Source organism: Hemibagrus wyckioides, linkage group LG17, assembly GCF_019097595.1.
Source record: "Hemibagrus wyckioides isolate EC202008001 linkage group LG17, SWU_Hwy_1.0, whole genome shotgun sequence".
In the NCBI taxonomy this organism is placed as follows: domain Eukaryota; kingdom Metazoa; phylum Chordata; class Actinopteri; order Siluriformes; family Bagridae; genus Hemibagrus; species Hemibagrus wyckioides.
In genome coordinates this window covers 3,896,116-3,915,704 of record NC_080726.1, presented here as the reverse complement: position 1 = coordinate 3,915,704, position 19,589 = coordinate 3,896,116, and the positions used below count along the sequence as shown (strand labels likewise).

General features: G+C 41.3%; 1 protein-coding gene across 1 annotated transcript in view; it reads left to right on the top strand.

Moving 5' to 3' along the window:
* nlk2 (nemo-like kinase, type 2) overlaps nt 1-19,589 on the top strand; it is a 92,987-nt gene that overhangs the window by 55,246 nt on the left and 18,152 nt on the right. The window contains exons 4-7 of the mRNA XM_058413421.1: nt 1,549-1,655; nt 4,626-4,711; nt 11,330-11,539; nt 15,870-15,971. Of these exons, the coding sequence (XP_058269404.1) occupies nt 1,549-1,655; nt 4,626-4,711; nt 11,330-11,539; nt 15,870-15,971 (505 nt within the window). The remainder of the gene's footprint in view (nt 1-1,548; nt 1,656-4,625; nt 4,712-11,329; nt 11,540-15,869; nt 15,972-19,589) is intronic.

Sequence of the window (19,589 nt, the reverse complement as noted above, 5' to 3'; positions counted from 1 at the left end):
GTGGACCTGCCCTCCACCCTCTTTCAAAACGCTTTTGCGACCTTTTAAAAGCTGCAGAAACGTGTGTAGGGATGTACAAACCAGCCTTCAGGAGGCTCTTGCCCAGAACACACACACACACACTCATACATCTTCTTCAGTTGGCAGGTTGTCTTTACTCCAGTAAAGAGGATTTCCTGTAAAACGCTGAACAGATTTAAGAAGAATTAGTTTGAATTCTTATCCATCATCCGGCTCTACAGGACAGAGTCGTGTGTTGTGAAGCAGCGTGTGTTGATGTTGAGGATGTTGAAGATGTTGAGGATGTGTGCAGTGGTGTCGGTGTGGAGGGTTGGAACTGAGGTGTGTGTTTTTGCCTGATGTCTCCATGGCTTAGTGAAGCTGGACAGGCACACACACACACACACACACACACACACACACACACACACACAAAGAAATGCCCCTTACTGAGTGTGTATCAGTTTGGACTGCAAATTAATCACACACACACACACATCAATGGCATCTTTCTAATTTTTTAATTAACTTTTTGAAAAAAAAATCCTTCTTATTTATTTATTTATTTATTCATTCATTCATTTATTTATTTATTTACTTAAAGTATTATTATTATTTGGGAGATTGAAACCCAACAATGTCCTAATATATGAAGAAATATATTTAATAATTTAATTTACTTAATTTTGGGTTTTTTTTTTTCATTGTTTGTATTTTTATTTTTTCATTTTATTATAATTAAGTAATATAATTTGTTTATTTTTTATTTTTAGTATCATTATTCTTTGAGAGATTGATTGAATCTCAACAGTGTTCTAATATATAAAGAAATATATTTAATAGTCTAATGAGAGAGAGGGAAAGAGAGAGAGAGAAAGAGAGAGGAGCAGAGAGAGAGAGATGGAGATGGAGTTAGAGAGAGAGAGAAAGAAAGAGAGAGAGAGTGTGTAAAAAAAATATAAAGAATAATAAAATCAGAACATTGACATCCTGTTCATTTCTGCAGAATAACTGGAGAGAAAAACATGGTGAGTCTGTTGGTTTCGTAGTAACGTAAGTGTATAAGGCTCTTTCTTATTCCTCCGTGTGTGTGTGTGTGTGTGTGTGTGTGTGTGTTGTGTTTACTGACAGAAGCCGGAAAGGTTCTCTGTGTATGAAAATGTTAGAGGAGTGACTCACTCTAGAGCTATTTTATGGGATTCTTTATGATCTTTGCGGCGTTTTGTACCCTGAAGAGGTTTTGCCTGGTGAAGCCCAATGTTTTGTTTATCGTTGCTCTTCCTGCGTTTTTTCTTCTTTTTTTTTTTTTGTATAGAGATGGGCAGAGCGGCGATACTGTCCATTAGCACAGCATGGGGCAGGAAATGAGCTTCTCCTCCATCTTCCCCTCTATCGACTTTCCTTAGGGCCCTGTGTAAACCAGACTGCTTTTAGCTAATCTCTTACACACTGACATTTTGCTCTGTGTGTGTGTGTGTGTGTGTGCAGCTTCCTGTTGTTATTTATAGTATAGTGGTGTGTTCTTCCTTAATTAAGCTCCTAATGTAGCTATGTGGTGACGGAGCTGATGCAGAGCGACCTCCATAAGATCATCGTGTCTCCACAACCCCTCAGCTCCGACCACGTCAAAGTCTTTCTCTACCAGATCCTTCGAGGTAAGAAACACACACACACACACACACACATCTGTCCAGGTCAAACTCAAACACGTCCACAGATACTATCCAAATCATGACTTTTCTTTCTTCCAGCTCCTCTGAGGAAAAGAGAACTCATAAATAATTCATCTGTAGTGAAACACGTTGCGGATTCTTAAAGCTACAGGATGTACCAGTGTGGAATTTTTTACCCTCTGGGAAGAAAATCGCTCTTGCAATCGCCTTGCGTAAGAACGTTTCATAACGTGGGCTGAGCCGTACTGAGCCGAACCGTACCGTGCGGTCCTACAAGCAGAACTTCACACTGATTTTCAAATCCTTGCTAGAGCAAAAACTTGCAGGAAAAGCAGCGATATTCCGATTCCTGGCTACGTTAGGGAATAGAACACTCATCCAGCAGGAAAACCGGGGTCAGTAAAGGAAATAGCTCGGTTAGGTGTAGTGCGTTCACTCTGGAATGCGTAGATGTAAACCTCAATCTTCTGAGCCAATGAAAACAAAGGGGGCGTGGCCAAACATTTTGGGTCGGAAATAAAATGGACGAGATGGTAATTAGCCGGCAGTTAGCTGGCAATTAGCCGTCATACTGGATTTTTTTTTTGTCGTGTTGCTTTTGGGCTGTTGCGTGGTGAATAGATACAAATAAAATCAGTTCTCATTGCTCTAAACCCTGCTTTTACCCCCGGGTAGAGGAACGTTTCTTACGTGTAATTTAGAATCACGGTTGTGTTTATGAAACTCAGGGTTATGAATCTCCGCTCTGAATCTGGATCAGCTCAGATTTTACAGCGTAAACTCCACAGCAGGGTGAAAAACATGTACAGAGTGAAAACGTGTTAGCACTGTTAGAATGTTATGGCTAGTTGCTTAGCAACAGAGCCCCAATCAGAAACTGTACAGCGTGTGAAAACCTCATATCACATCATAGAACATCATTTAACAAAAACGGCTCGGTAAATAGAGTCAGGAGGCTAAACAGCGAACGTCACGGAAGCCGTAGCGAGGGGGAAAAACGTCACACTGAAAAATTTGCAGAAGTCAGATATCAACGAATGAATGTCTGGTCGACTATACGACAAACATCCTCACTGATGTGAAAGCGTGAGACGAGCCGTCATTTAAATCGGTCACGTGCTGGATTTATCCAATCACGGTTGTTGCAAATATGCAAATGAGAAGAAGGTTAAGGCGGGGTTTAGGAATGTAGAGTGTGAAAGGTCAGATTATGAAGAGCCAGGATTCAGTGTTAACCCCGGGGAAAGTAGGAGCAGTGTGAATCCTCCAACTACATAAACCCAGGATTCTGTTTAACCAGAGTTCACTAGGACCCAGGGAAATATTTCAGGTGTGGAAAGCCCTAAGGTTTCAGTATCGATATTGAGAAAATAGAAACGGTGTTTTATACTTCTTGCTTTCTGCTTCTAATCTGTTGTTAGCAGTTAGCAGCAATCAGGGCTGTGTCCCAATCCACATTCTGCACACTAAAAAAAGTATGACTAAATATTACAGACATTTCACACGGTATTATGTGGCACATAATGATACGATATAATTATCTCTCCGCCGTATCGCTGTTAGGATCCATCAGCGTGCTGCTCATGCAGGTCTGCCGAGTGAGATTACCGCCCGTCCAGGAGGCTCTTTGAGGCCAATTATCATGAGCTATATGACTCAAAGACACTTAAACGGAAAACGGCTTCACCGTTACGACTCCTGCGGGTCTGCGTTAACTCGCACCACATAATTAGGAATCAGTTTTTGACTGTAATACTGTAAGGATTGATGACGTAGGATGCATCAGAGATAAAAATTTCCCAACAGTTTCAGCCTCACAGCTCTGAAGGACGATAATGATCTACAAGTAACCTTCATTATCAAAGCATCCAGTGAGCCATCGGGCCCAGAGGATGGGGGCGGAGTCATCCTGCGAGAGACCACATCCCATTATCTGAAGAGGCGAGTGGAGTCATCCTAGGATTGATGATGCCACGTTATCTGAGGATGGGGCAGAGTCATCCTGGGAGAGATGATGCCCCATTATCTGAGGATGGGGCGGAGTCATCCTAGGATTGATGATGCCACGTTATCTGAGGATGGGGCGGAGTCATCCTGGGAGAGATGATGCCCCATTATCTGAGGATGGGGCGGAGTCATCCTGGGAGAGATGATGCCCCATTATCTGAGGATGGGGCGGAGTCATCCTGGGAGAGATGATGCCCCATTATCTGAGGATGGGGCGGAGTCATCCTGGGAGAGATGATGCCCCATTATCTGAGGATGGAGCGGAGTCATCCTGGGAGAGATGATGCCCCATTATCTGAGGATGGGGCGGAGTCATCCTGGGAGAGATGATGCCCTATTATCTGAGGATGGGGCGGAGTCATCCTGGCAGAGATGATGCCCCATTATCTGAGGTTGGGGTGGAGTCATCCTAGGAAAGATGATGCCCCATTATCTGAGGATGGGGCGGAGTCATCCTGGAAGTGAAAAGTGAAAGTGACCATGCCAATTATTTGAGGATGGGGCAGAGTCATCCTGGTAGAGCCCATTTTCTGAGGATTGTGGCGGAATCATAGTAGAGACCATGCCCATTTCTTAAGGATGGGGTCGGAGTCATCTAGGGAGAGACCACGCCCCATTATCTGAGGGTGGGGGCGGAGTCATCCTGGAATAGATGTTGCCCATCATCTAAAAATAAATAAATAAAATACATTTTTTTAAAATGTAAAAATAAAATAAATTTAAAAATAAATAAAATAATAAAGGAAAAAAATAATAAAATAAATTTATAAATAAAAAAATAAAATAAAAAAATAATAAAATAAATAAAATAAATTTATAAATAAATAAATGCCACCTTCATAACACGCTACCAGAGCCACTGGGTTTTCCTTTAATTTGTCCTCCATCATGATCAGTGCTTCAAATTTTCCTGTTTTTTTTCTGACTTCTGTTTTCTGTCCTCAGGTTTGAAGTACCTTCACTCCGCCGGCATTCTGCACAGAGACATCAAACCTGGCAACCTTCTCGTCAACAGCAACTGTGTGCTCAAGGTTAGTATCGTCCTTCAGCGTCAGCGTTCCCACACTCAGGCCTCATCCATCAAGAATATGGATATTTTTGAAGCTTTTTCCTAAACCTGGCGAAGGCACGTTTAAAATCTCGGGTTGCTTTTGTAAATAAAAAGCTATTTTACTGACCCAGAATGTCTTTTTTTGTGCGGATGCTTTCAAAAATATCTGTATACGAGCAGACATGGCCTGAAACCCTCCCCAAGCCGAATCTTTCCATCCTTCTGTTTACTGTACACTGAGGTCTAACGTTACCCTCGGGGCTCTCTTAGTGTTTGGTACCCTTCTTCTTTAAAAAAAAAAAAAAAAAGACACCTAGTATGGCGAGTTTTTAAAAGTAACAGCACAGCAGTGGTGGATGTGTGTTACTGTAATGTTGGAGGTGACAGTAATCCAGGTCTTTATATTTTTAGATCAAACACAAACACACACTCGGAAAAAACATGTGCATCTTTTGGCTGCACGAGGTCATGGCTGCTCTGGGATTGATTTATGTGCTTAAGTCCCAACATAAATCTTTATTCCTGAGCCCAAAGGCAAGGAAGAGCTCTGCTAAAACTGTGAGAGAGAAGGAGAGAGAGAGGGAGAAGGAGAGAGAGACAGAAAGAGAGAGAGACCGAGAGCTGGAGAGAGAGAGAGAGAGAGAGAGACAGAGGGAGAGGGAGAGAGAGAGACAGAGGGAGAGGGAGAGAGAGACACAGAGAGAGGGGGAGAGAGAGACACAGAGAGAGGGGGAGAGAGAGACACAGAGGGAGAGGGAGAGAGAGACACAGAGAGAGGGGGAGAGAGAAAGAGAGAGAGAGAGAGACACAGAGAGAAAGAGAGAGATGAAGAGAGGGAGAGAGAGACACAGAGAGAGTAGGTCATGCAGCTAGGAAAAAATGTCCTCGAGGTGAAATGTGGAATAGATGAAGCTCTCAGGCTGCAGAATTATTTAGCATGCATTAGTTCATTTATCCTTTAAGCCCCATTTCCGGGAAGAGAAAACATTTTTCCTGGTTTTAGCACCTGCTCTCTGTTCTTCCGAGAAATCCTCATCCGTGTCTGATCGGCTCTCTGCAGGTCACGCTGAACCTTTTGGTGTCTCATGGGTTGTTATCTCCAGCGTCTCTCTCTCTCTCTCTCTCTCTCTCTCCCCCCCCATCACTCTCTCTTCCTGCCCCCCCCCCTCTCACTTTCTTTGTCTCTCTCTCTTTGTGTCTCTCACACTCTTTCTCTCTCTGTCTGTCTTTCTGCCTCTCTCTCTCTCTCTCTCTCTCTCCTTGGTGTCATATTAGAATGCATCATTCCATCATGGTGAGGTGATGAGCATCTCACTCCTAAAATCTCTCGCTCTCTGTTTTCATGTGACGAGCCTGGAAGCGATGGAGAGCTGCTCTTCGTGATTAATTAGGAACTTTTTTGCTTTGTTCTACATTAATCTCTCTCTCTTTTTTCTTCTCCTTTTTCTTCACTTCCTGTCCTCCTGTCCATAGCTTATTTTTAGATGAAGCTAAAACAGGCTGAGAAGTGAAATTTGTTTTCCATTACAGGGCTTTTGTAGGGTTTGTGAATGAGTGTGTAATGATGGTGCATTTTATGAGAAACACACAAGTGACTGTTTACGCAAAACTAGGCACTGGAGGAACTAGGAACTGGTTGTTCAATAAATAGGTCAAAGACAGTGGTGATGGTGGTGTTGGTGGTGATGGTAATGATGGTGCTACTGGTGGTGGTGATTATGGTACTGGTGGTGATAGTGGTGGTTTTGGCAGTGAAGGTGGTGGTGATGTTGGTAGTGGTTGAGGTGGTGGAAGTGATGGTAGTATTGGTCGTGGTGATGGTTGTGGTGGTGATGTTGGTATTGATGGTGGTGATGGTTGTTGTGGTGGTGGTGATGTTGGTATTGATGATTGTGATGGTGGTGGTGATTGTATTGGTGGAGGTGGTGGAGGTGGGGGTGTTGATGTTAGTAGTGGTGTTGATAGTGGTGATGGTGATGGTAGTGGCGATGGTGGTGATGTTGGTATTGATAGTGGTGATGGTGATAGTAACGGTGGTGGTGATGTTGGTATTGATGGTGATAGTAGTGGCGATGGTGGGGATGGTATTGATGGTGGTGATGGTGATAGTGGTGGTGATGATGGTGATGGTAGTGGTGGTGGTGGTGGTATTGATGGTGGTGATGGTGATAGAAATGGTGGTGATAGTGGTGATGGTAGTAGTGGTGGTGATGGTAATGATGGTGGTGATAGTAGTAGTAATGGTGGTGGTTATGATCTTGGTATTGATGGTGGTGATGGTGATAGTAATGGTGATAGTGGTGGTGATAGTGGTGATGTGATGGTAGTAGTGGTGGTGGTGGTGATGTTGGTATTGATGGTGGTGATGGTGATAGTAATGGTGATGGTGATGTGATGGTAGTAGTGGTGGTGATGTTGGTATTGATGGTGGTGATGGTGATAGTAATGGTGATAGTGGTGATGTGATGGTAATAGTGGTGGTGATGTTGGTATTGATGGTGGTGATGTTGATAGTAATGGTGATAGTGGTGATGTGATGGTAATAGTGGTGGTGATGTTGGTATTGATGGTGGTGATGGTGATAGTGGTGATGTGATGGTAATAGTGGTGGTGATAGTGGTGATGTGATGGTGATAGTGGTGGTGGTGATAGTGGTGATGTGATGGTAGTAGTGGTGGTGATGTTGGTATTGATGGTGGTGGTGGTGGTGATAGTGGTGATGTGATGGTAATAGTGGTGGTGGTGATAGTGGTGATGTGATGGTAATAGTGGTGGTGGTGATGGTGATAGTAATGGTCATAGTGGTGATGTGATGGTAGTAGTGGTGGTGATGTTGGTATTGATGGTGGTGGTGGTGATAGTGGTGATGTGATGGTAATAGTGGTGGTGGTGATGTTGATAGTAATGGTGATAGTGGTGATGTGATGGTAGTAGTGGTGGTGGTGATGGTGATAGTAATGGTGATAGTGGTGATGTGATGGTAGTAGTGGTGGTGATGTTGGTATTGATGGTGGTGGTGGTGGTGATAGTGGTGATGTGATGGTAATAGTGGTGGTGGTGATAGTGGTGATGTGATGGTAATAGTGGTGGTGGTGATGGTGATAGTAATGGTGATAGTGGTGATGTGATGGTAGTAGTGGTGGTGATGTTGGTATTGATGGTGGTGATGGTGATAGTGGTGATGTGATGGTAGTAGTGGTGGTGATGTTGGTATTGATGGTGGTGGTGGTGATAGTGGTGATGTGATGGTAATAGTGGTGGTGGTGATAGTGGTGATGTGATGGTAATAGTGGTGATGGTGATAGTAATGGTGATAGTGGTGATGTGATGGTAGTAGTGGTGGTGATGTTGGTATTGATGGTGGTGGTGGTGATAGTGGTGGTGGTGATAGTGGTGATGTGATGGTAATAGTGGTGGTGGTGATGGTGATAGTAATGGTGATAGTGGTGATGTGATGGTAGTAGTGGTGGTGATGTTGGTATTGATGGTGGTGGTGGTGATAGTGGTGATGTGATGGTAATAGTGGTGGTGGTGATAGTGGTGATGTGATGGTAATAGTGGTGGTGGTGATGTTGATAGTAATGGTGATAGTGGTGATGTGATGGTAGTAGTGGTGGTGGTGATGGTGATAGTAATGGTGATAGTGGTGATGTGATGGTAGTAGTGGTGGTGATGTTGGTATTGATGGTGTTGGTGGTGATAGTGGTGATGTGATGGTAATAGTGGTGGTGGTGATAGTGGTGATGTGATGGTAATAGTGGTGGTGGTGATGTTGATAGTAATGGTGATAGTGGTGATGTGATGGTAGTAGTGGTGGTGATGTTGGTATTGGTGGTGGTGGTGATAGTGGTGATGTGATGGTAATAGTGGTGGTGGTGATAGTGGTGATGTGATGGTAATAGTGGTGGTGGTGATGTTGATAGTAATGGTGATAGTGGTGATGTGATGGTAATAGTGGTGGTGGTGATGGTGATAGTAATGGTGATAGTGGTGATGTGATGGTAGTAGTGGTGGTGATGTTGGTATTGATGGTGGTGATGGTGATAGTAATGGTGATAGTGGTGATGTGATGGTAATAGTGGTGGTGGTGATGGTGATAGTAATGGTGATAGTGGTGATGTGATGGTAGTAGTGGTGGTGATGTTGGTATTGATGGTGGTGATGGTGATAGTGGTGATGTGATGGTAATAGTGGTGGTGGTGATGGTGATAGTAATGGTGATAGTGGTGATGTGATGGTAGTAGTGGTGGTGATGTTGGTATTGATGGTGGTGGTGGTGATAGTGGTGATGTGATGGTGATAGTGGTGGTGATAGTGGTGATGTGATGGTAGTAGTGGTGGTGATGTTGGTATTGATGGTGGTGGTGGTGATAGTGGTGATGTGATGGTAATAGTGGTGGTGGTGATAGTGGTGATGTGATGGTAATAGTGGTGGTGGTGATGGTGATAGTGGTGATGTGATGGTAGTAGTGGTGGTGATGTTGGTATTGATGGTGGTGGTGGTGATAGTGGTGATGTGATGGTAATAGTGGTGGTGGTGATAGTGGTGATGTGATGGTAATAGTGGTGGTGGTGATGTTGATAGTAATGGTGATAGTGGTGATGTGATGGTAATAGTGGTGGTGGTGATGGTGATAGTAATGGTGATAGTGGTGATGTGATGGTAGTAGTGGTGGTGATGTTGGTATTGATGGTGGTGGTGGTGATAGTGGTGATGTGATGGTAATAGTGGTGGTGGTGATAGTGGTGATGTGATGGTAATAGTGGTGGTGGTGATAGTGGTGATGTGATGGTAATAGTGGTGGTGGTGATGTTGATAGTAATGGTGATAGTGGTGATGTGATGGTAGTAGTGGTGGTGATGTTGGTATTGATGGTGGTGGTGGTGATAGTGGTGATGTGATGGTAATAGTGGTGATGGTGATAGTGGTGATGTGATGGTAATAGTGGTGGTGGTGATGTTGATAGTAATGGTGATAGTGGTGATGTGATGGTAGTAGTGGTGGTGATAGTGGTGATGTGATGGTAGTAGTGGTGGTGATGTCGGTATTGATGGTGATAGTAATGGTGATAGTGGTGATGTGATGGTAATAGTGGTGGTGGTAATGGTGATAGTGGTGATGTGATGGTAGTAGTGGTGGTGATGTTGGTATTGATGGTGGTGATGGTGATAGTAATGGTGATAGTGGTGATGTGATGGTAATAGTGGTGGTGGTGATGGTGATAGTAATGGTGATAGTGGTGATGTGATGGTAGTAGTGGTGGTGATGTTGGTATTGATGGTGGTGATGGTGATAGTGGTGATGTGATGGTAATAGTGGTGGTGGTGATGGTGATAGTAATGGTGATAGTGGTGATGTGATGGTAGTAGTGGTGGTGATGTTGGTATTGATGGTGGTGGTGGTGATAGTGGTGATGTGATGGTGATAGTGGTGGTGATAGTGGTGATGTGATGGTAGTAGTGGTGGTGATGTTGGTATTGATGGTGGTGGTGGTGATAGTGGTGATGTGATGGTAATAGTGGTGGTGGTGATGTTGATAGTAATGGTGATAGTGGTGATGTGATGGTAGTAGTGGTGGTGGTGATGGTGATAGTAATGGTGATAGTGGTGATGTGATGGTAGTAGTGGTGGTGATGTTGGTATTGATGGTGGTGGTGGTGATAGTGGTGATGTGATGGTAATAGTGGTGGTGGTGATAGTGGTGATGTGATGGTAATAGTGGTGGTGGTGATGGTGATAGTAATGGTGATAGTGGTGATGTGATGGTAGTAGTGGTGGTGATGGTATTGATGGTGGTGATGGTGATAGTAATGGTGATAGTGGTGATGTGATGGTAATAGTGGTGGTGGTGATGGTGGTAATAGTGGTGGTGGTGATGGTGGTGATAGTGGTGATGTGATGGTAATAGTGGTGGTGGTGGTGATAGTGGTGGTGATAGTGGTGATGTGATGGTGGTGGTGGTGATAGTGGTGGTGATTGGTGATGTGATGGTAGTAGTAGTGGTGATGTTGGTATTGATGGTGGTGATGGTGATAGTAATGGTGATAGTGGTGATGTGATGGTAGTAGTGGTAGTGGTGGTGGTGATAGTGGTGGTGATAGTGGTCATGTGATGGTAGTAGTGGTGGTGGTGGTGATGTTGGTATTGATGGTGGTGATGGTAGTGGTAATGGTGAAAGTGGTGGTAGTCATAGTGGTGGTGAAAGTGGTTATGTGATGCAGCCTGAGTTACTTTTATTATCCAACAGCTGGTTGTTTTCTCGTAACTGCACATCCAGAAGTGTTTGTTCCTCTGGAAACAGTTACAGTTTTTTAAAGAACGTCACACTTTAATGCTGTGGAACGGTGTGTGTTATAGCAGCTGGACAGAAACTGAAAAAAAAATACTTAAAATGACTAAAACTAATAAAGATAATAAATAAAATAAATATAAATGGATTAAATGTGTTGAGCATATTGACAAAGATGCTTTTTAAACAGATGTTTTAGGAACATTTTTGCATTTTTATTAATGGTTAAAAAATGAAAGGTTTTACTGTATAACATTTCATGTCTTGTTGTTACAGTAATGTCATGCTATACTTCCTTCTCACCCCAGATCTGTGACTTCGGACTTGCTCGGGTGGAGGAACCTGACGAGTCGCGTCACATGACCCAGGAAGTAGTGACGCAGTACTACCGCGCCCCCGAGATCCTCATGGGAAGCCGCCATTACTCCAACGCCATCGACATCTGGTCCGTGGGCTGCATCTTCGCCGAGCTGCTGGGCCGACGCATCCTCTTCCAGGCCCAGAGCCCCATCCAGCAGGTACATCCTTACTGATGGAGAGAGAGAGAGAGTGAGATGGAGAGAGAGAAGAGAGAGAGAGAGAGAGAGAGAGAGAGAGAGAGAGACAGGCAGGCAGAGAGAGAAACAGATCAAGAGAGGGAGGAAAAGACAGACAGAAAGACAGATAGACCAAAAGAGAGAGGGAAAGACAGACAGAAGGATTGGGAGAGACAGACAGAGAGAAAGAGAGAGAGAGAGAGAGAGAGACAGACAGAAGGATTGGGAGAGAGAAAGAGACAGACAGAGAGAGAGAGAGACAGACAGAATGACTGGCAGAGAGACACAAACAGAGGGAAAGACAAACAGAGAGAGAAGCAAACATACAAAGAGAGAGAGAGGAGACAGACAGATAGACAGAGACAGACAAACAGACAGAAGGAGTGGGAGAGAGAGACAGACATAGAGAAAGACAGATAGACAGAGAGGGAGAGGCACAGCGAGAGAGGAAAAGACAGACAGAGAGAGAAAGAGGGAGAGACGGAGAGAAAGAGGGATAGACATACAGAGAGGAAGAGAGAGAGGGTGAGACATGCATACATACAGAGAGGGAGTAGTAGAGGCAGAGAGACAGATAGACAGAGAGGGTGAGACAGACAGAAAGATGGACAGAGAGAAAGAGGGAGAGACAAAGAGACAGACAGTGGGAGGGGTTCAGTAGTGATCAGTTGTACTCCTAGTGTGTGAGCTGGTCTCTGTATTTTTGTGTATATTAGTGAACTGTGTAAACTCTGTTGAGTTTTTACTTTCTCTAAGTTGACCCACTTTTTGAATCAGATGTCTCGCGTCATGCCGTATGACCATATAAGGTATATATCCATACTGTGTTAGCCATCACAGCCTTTACTGAGATACTTAATGACCTTTTGTGTACACATTATTCTCACCAGTGAGACACAGCTGGCTGTCTGAACCCGGGACTCCCAGCCTTCAAAATTTAGCAAACCTTTTTATTTACACTTGCCTCTGAGGCAGCGGTCAGGACCAGGTCAAACCGTAGTGTCCTTTTGTAGTGCATTTTGGCACGTCGCGCACAAACATGCTAACAAAGTGCGAAGTGAAAAGAGCGAGAGACCGAACGCAGCAGGGCCGAGCTCAAGGCTGTGGCGCGGTCCGAACGGCCATGAAGCCTGATTTACAGCCCAGACACCAGAATCTCTGCTGACCAAGCAGGAAAGTCACACAGCAATACGTCAGACTTTATAGGCTACTTAACGGAATGTTCTAGAAGAAAAAATTCACAAGACGAGGAAGTGGTTTAGTTTTTCACCAGCAGGCTGTGGCTAACAAAACTATAATAATAATAATAATAATAGTAATAATAATAAAAATACAAAATTTTATTTTGTTTGGATTTTATTTGAACGGTAGCTTTTACAGGATAATCCGAGACAGCAAAAAAAGACTGATAACTCACTGAAAAAAAAAAGCGATCGATTTTATTCCACGTAGCCAAACCTTTATCTTAAATATTTCTGTAACAGAAAACGTAATTTTACAGCTAATATCTTAATTCAGTTCAATTTTATTTACGCGGCCCTTTTAACAATGGATGTTGTCACAAAGCGGCTTTACAGGCATATAAAAAAAAATTCAGAATTTTAAAATGATATTAAAATAATAAAATAATACTAAAGCACTGCAGTTCTGATATTAGTGCAGCTCATAAGTGCTATAATTTATACGATTTATTCTAAATCTTATAATAAACCGATTTGTTGTTAAATGTGTCATTATTTAAGAAAAAAATGATATATATATTATTATTTTTATTATTTATTTATTTTTTTGATAGATTTTAAGTGTTAAGCTTTAACATTATATTTACAGATGTCTTTAGGAAAAAAGATTTACACCTTGTGGTTTTTCCGAACAGAGCGCTGGCTAAGTTAGGGGCCGTTCGGAACCTCTTAGCATCAGTGGAAAGCCAAGTGAAACCAACTGAAGCAAGTTTATGAATTTTACAATTTTTTTTTCAGTGAAAGCTGTTTGGAAAAAGTTAACCCACAATACCAAAGTAGCCTTCAGCATGCGTTCAAAAGCTAGGTGATTTTACAGGCATTTTTTTGTTGACAGATTGGTGGTGTGGGCGGTCTGTTCTATTTTTAGCCCAAGCTTGGTGGCACGACTTCCTGTGAGGAGCTTTGACATGGAATGCTTGGCTTGGGTCAGTTCTTTGTAAGCAGCCATACAGTTTACATACGCTTCATATTGGGAATGTTGCTCATATTTTTGGGCGGCTGGAACTATCTACATCTACATCTACTAGCTGGATTATCTGCATTTACATTATTTCTCATGGCGAAATTTGTTTCGCAATACAAATTTTCATCTTCAGAACTCACCTCCAGAACCAATTAAATTCCTGTGCTGAGGTTCTACTGTACTATTTCAGTAAGGACAGAGTAACGTGAGTAAGTAAAGCTCAATGGAATATTTTTTCCACTCTGACTCACTCACTGGTCTAGTAGGAAGGGTGAACTTTCACTTCCTGGTGCACCTTTATTAAAAAGTCAGGAGGTGTTTCTTTCCTGTTGTCGCATTCTGCTTTGAGGGATACGTAAGGAATAAAACATGATGAAGAGTGTCGTTAGGGGAAACTTCTTCACACCTGGTGTGATGCAGCCCGAGGCCATGCAGATGCATGATGCATGACTTTTGGGGTGTGTGTGCAGAAGTGATGTTGTGTGCACACACACACACACACGTACACACACGCACACACACACACACACACAAACAAACGTGCACATACCTATCAGAGGAGGATTACATTCAAAATAAAATTTTATCGGTCACATCCACAGTCATACACAGTTTGACGAGAATAGACTAGGAATAGAATTACAATCAAAATAGAATTAGCTTTACAAGTAAGAAAGGAAAACTGTATACACAAGAGAAGTGCAAGGTCTAAGTGTTGCTCTGAATGAGGGACCGAATAGGAAGAAGAAGAAAAAGAAAAGCAAAGAAGAAAAATGAAGAAGAAGAAGAAAAAATAAGGAAATGAATTAAGAGAAAAGGTGAAGAAAAATGAGGAAGAAGAAGAAATGCAAAAAAAATGCAGAAAAAATAATAATAATAATAATAAATAAGAAGAAATTTAAGTAGTAGAAAAGTGCAGAAAATTAAGAAGAAAAATGCAGAAAAATGAGGAAGAAGAAAAATGAAGAAGAAGAAAAATGCAGAAAAATTAAGAAGAAGACAAATGCAGGAAAAAGAAGAAAAAAGAAAAAACAGATAAAAAATAATATAAGATAGAAGAATAAATAGATGAAAAATGCAAAAAAAAAAAATGAAGAAGAAAAACAAAAGAAAAATACAGAAAATTGAAAAAGAAAAACAAAGCAGAAGAAGCTGAGGATGTGTTGAGTGATTAAACCTCTCTCCATGTCATGGTCAGTATGCAGTATATTAGCCGAGTGACTCTGATTGGTCAGAAGAAGCAGCAGTTCCTGAAGTGAGGAAAATGCTCTTTGTTGTATTGATTGAATGCAGAAAAAGAGAAAGCACATGCTCTATTAATATCTCAGCTCCAGCTGTTCCTCTCTCTCTCTCTCTCCCCGTGTGTGTGTGTTTATTGTAGATGGAGAAGTGTGTACAGCTGGCTGTCTACTTGCACTGGAATGTGCACACGCAGCACATAAAGCCCCCCTTCCTTTAAATCTTATACAACTCTCTCCAGGAAGGAATGTGATTTACTGGAGCTTGCGTTTGTGAATTCCATGTGAATAAATCGATGCATAAATAAAAGAGCCGTAACTCATAATACTTAAATGTAGATGAATAAGCATGGTGTCAAAAGAACAAGAACAACTCTAAAGCATGAGAAACTTTCCACTGATAATTTTTGTAGAGTTCTTCAGAAAGGTGGAACTGGATCAGTAAGAGGTGTGGTATTTGCTCAGATGAATAGTGCTTGGACCCGTCTAATTAGCGTCTATTTAGCAGTTCTTGGACCCCTAATGATCGCTGCTGTAGTAGTAGTATTTATGAAGTATTTATAAACTTTTAAAAAATAAGTTTTTCTTTTGTCAGCCCTCGAACCGTGTAGAAAGGGATATCTTTTAGGGTTCTTTTGCTCAGAAGAATCTAATTAGCAGTGTTTGGACCCCTAATGATCGCTGCTGTATTAGTAGTAATAGTATTTATGAAGTATTTATAAACTTTTAAAAATAAGTTTTTCTTTTGTCAGCCCTCAAACCGTTAATGCAAAGGACGATTCATGCCTGATTTGTGTTGAAGTAACGGCGCACGTTTTATTAAATTAAATCACTGATCATTCCCTCTTTCTCTTCTTTCTCCTTGGCAGTTGGATTTGATCACTGACCTGTTGGGGACGCCGTCTCTGGAGGCCATGAGGACGGCGTGTGAGGGAGCCAGAGCTCATATACTTAGAGGACCACATAAACAGGTACGTCTGCCATTAGTCTCATGACTAGTATCCGCACCGTCACGTCAGATTTAGGCACTTATGATGTGATCATACTCTCGAGTAGTGTTTAGAGTGTTTAGCGATGTTCGCTGAGGCGCCAATATTTTCAAGCGTGCTTGATTCTCTCGCCAGTCAAGCAGACGGTATGAAAGCCTCTGTGACTAGTCGAGGTAATGCCATGAGAAACAGCTGGAGAGGATATCAGATTCATCATGCCGCAGGTCCCTGAACCCAGTTTATTATCCTTCTATCTGTTCGGGAGAGAGAGAATAAAATATAAGCCCAATAATAATGCTTCTGTAAAGCTTCTGTAAAGAATTTATTCGCCATGTCGAACCCAAATGGTTGTTATTAACAGCAAAAACAAACACAGCTCAATCCTTGTCAGAGTCTGTCTATCTATCTATCTGTCTGTCTGTCTGTCTGTCTATCCATCCATCCATCTAGTTTTTTCCGTACAGGAAAATGATAGACAGCTCTTGTGTTTCTGTTTGAAAAGAAAAAAAATACAGGATTTGGGGATTTTTATCTAAGAGTGAAAGATTGTGTAGCGATGATTTTATTTCAACTAGTAATTTGATGAAGTTTCTCAAGAGAATTCTGGGATGGTCTTTTAAACATTACTAAAAATTAGTATGTAAGGCAATGACAGTATTATTTACGTTAGGGATATTTTTTTAAGACTTTAGACTTTCTAATAATCCATGGAAAGCTTTAAAATCTATAATCGCAGCACATAGATTGAATCTTTTCATTTTTGTGCATTTTGACTTGCATCCTCTGTCTGATTTAAAATATATTTTATATAAATAAAAAAATATAATATATTAATAAAATAAAATATAAATATATTTCCTCTGTCTGATTTAAAACACTAATGAAAGCAGTTTATCCACACACACAAGCACTAGTTTCTTCTTTCTGATCTAAATCTTTTTCCCAGAGGCCCAAAAATAGAATTTCTTCCTGTTTTTGTTGTGTCCATGTTGATGATTGAGTGTCTTTGTCATGTTCCACTCCACAGTGGAGGTTAATATGAAGATTATGTGAAAGTAGACACTCAGGACTTTAAGAATTTGTAGTGTTTCAGAAGGATTTCTGTTTTTTAATCTACTAAGAGTGATATATTCATAGAAATCTTCCAGATAAACAAAAATGGTTAGTTTGTTTTTTCCCACACAAATGTTTGTATCTTCAGAGGAAATGTTGATATCAAACCCATTTCTGCTCTCTGAGATGCTCTGAGTGCTTGTTCATCTAAAAAGCAGCTCGAATTTTATCTTCATCCAGTATGTAAGGTTCTCCAACAGAGGGAAAAACACACGTCTAAAACACACTGAAAGCCGACAGACTCCAGGTCTGATGTGGATTCATTCAGCACCCATGAGGAAGAGAGGGTTAAGGGCCTTGATCAAGGACCCAGCAGTTGCAGCTTGGCAGTGCTGAGGCTCGAACCCTGACCTTCTGATCAACAGCTTTCGGGCCTTAGCGAAACACTGTATTGTTATTTCAGCTGCCATATTATTTTGCACATCTCAGATTATCACTCTTCTTCTTGCCCCACCTCTCGTACATTTTTTTTTCAAACTGTTTTTATTTTGTTTAGTATTTATAATATAAATTTTTATAATATACAATATTGTATAATACCTTTTTCATTTCCCTGGCCAACATTTATCCTAAATAAGTAAATAAAATTAATTAATTAATTAAAATAATAATAAAAATACATATAGATATAATGAATAATAAAAAGGTTGAAATAAATAATCACTTTACATTGACAGTTGTTGTGAATGATGGTACGATCCCCATCATTTGTACGATTCACATCAGACTGGGATTTACAGTCATTTTTTAAATGATTTGGAATTCCCGGCAGTGTCCAGCATCACCTGACCCATGTTTCTGAAGGACCGGGTTTGCTTTGAGATAGAATTTTATTACACCTGCTAGATTTATAATACTAGTGTTTTGTCAGTATCACGTCTTGTTCCGGACATCTGCTCTCATCTCTGCTGTATGTGGCTCTTAAATCTAGATTTAGAAAGTCTCCTGTATTGACGTCCTGATGAGAAGGAAAGTTCCCTCACCTTTCTGTGTCAGTGACCGGGACTTCCTGTTGAGTGACAGCACCTGTTTGACCTGTCATGTGATGTTTCTCTCTCTCTATCTATGTCTGTCTGTCTGTCTGTCTCTCTCACTATCTATCTATCTATCTATCTATCTATCTATCTATCTATCTGTCTGTCTGTCTGTCTGTCTGTCTGTCTGTCTGTCTGTCTGTCTGTCTGTCTATCTATCTATCTATCTATCTATCTGTCTGTCTGTCTGTCTGTCTGTCTGTCTATCTATCTATGTCTGTCTCTCTCTCTTTATCTCTCTCTCTCTCTCTTACTCTCTTGCACTCTCTCTTTCTCTCTCTCTCTGTTTCTCTCTGTCTCTCTCTGTCTATCTGTCTGTCCATCTCTCACTCTCTGTCTGTCTCTCTCTCTCTCTCTCTCTCTCTCTCTCTCTCCTCGGTCTCGTGAACCTGAGCAGTGTGAGGATGTGGGTGGATGGATGGATCTCAACGGCTGCTCGTCTTCTCCCTGTGTGTTCTGCCCTCGCTGGGTTGTAGGTTGTTCTCTGGCCTTGGAGGTGGTCTTGAGCTCAGCTCTGCTCTGCGCTGGGTCCTAAACTCCTGCTGTGTACATTGTGTGTCTGGGAGCATGGGGACTGGACGTGACTCTGGGTGAATGTAGTTTGTAAAAGCAAACAGATCTGAGAACTTTTAGAGGAATCGACAGACCAGTTTGGTTTATTTACAGACATGACAATGAAAAGTCTCCTGTTTTTATTATTTGTTAAAGTTCTTCCTCTTCTTCTCCATCTTCCTCTTGTCTTGCAGTTCTATTCTTGTTTTGTCTTTTTCTTTTTCTATCTTTTCTTCTTTTTGTCTTCTTTCCTTTTTTCTGTCATCAAATTATCTTCATCATGTTGTTTAACATTTCTTCTGAGTTCTTCATCATCTTTCTGTTCTGTCATTTTCTTTCTTTAGATTTAAATTATCTTTGTTTTCCTCATCTTCATCATCTTCTCCATTTTTTTTCTTTATCTTGTTAATTTTTTTTCTTTTCTCATATTATCATCATATTGTTCAACTTTTCATCTTTTGTTTTTCTTCTTTTCTTTTTGTTTTCTTCAACATCTCCATTTTCTTCTCCTTTTTTTCTTCTTTTTTTCTTCTTCTTCATTTTTTTTTTATTTTTATTTATTTTTGTTTTTTCCTTCCTCTTCTACTACTTCTTTTTTTCTTCTTCATCTTTTTTTTCCCTAGTTTTTTGTTCTTCAACATCTTCTTTTCCTATTTTTTTCTTTAACGCCATTATCTTCTTCATCTTAGTTTTTTGTTTGTTTTTTGTCTTCTAACTCTGTTTTTTTTCCTTCTTTGTCTAAGTTTTCTTCTTCTTCTTCTTCTTCTTCTTCTTCTTTTTCTTCTTGCCCAAGCTCAGACGTGTTGAGTCGGTGTACAGAGACTGTTGGATTCTGCTGGATTCAGATTAGTCGGTGGTTCAGTAATTGCACTGTTGAGGTTAATTACCGGTGCTTGGACCC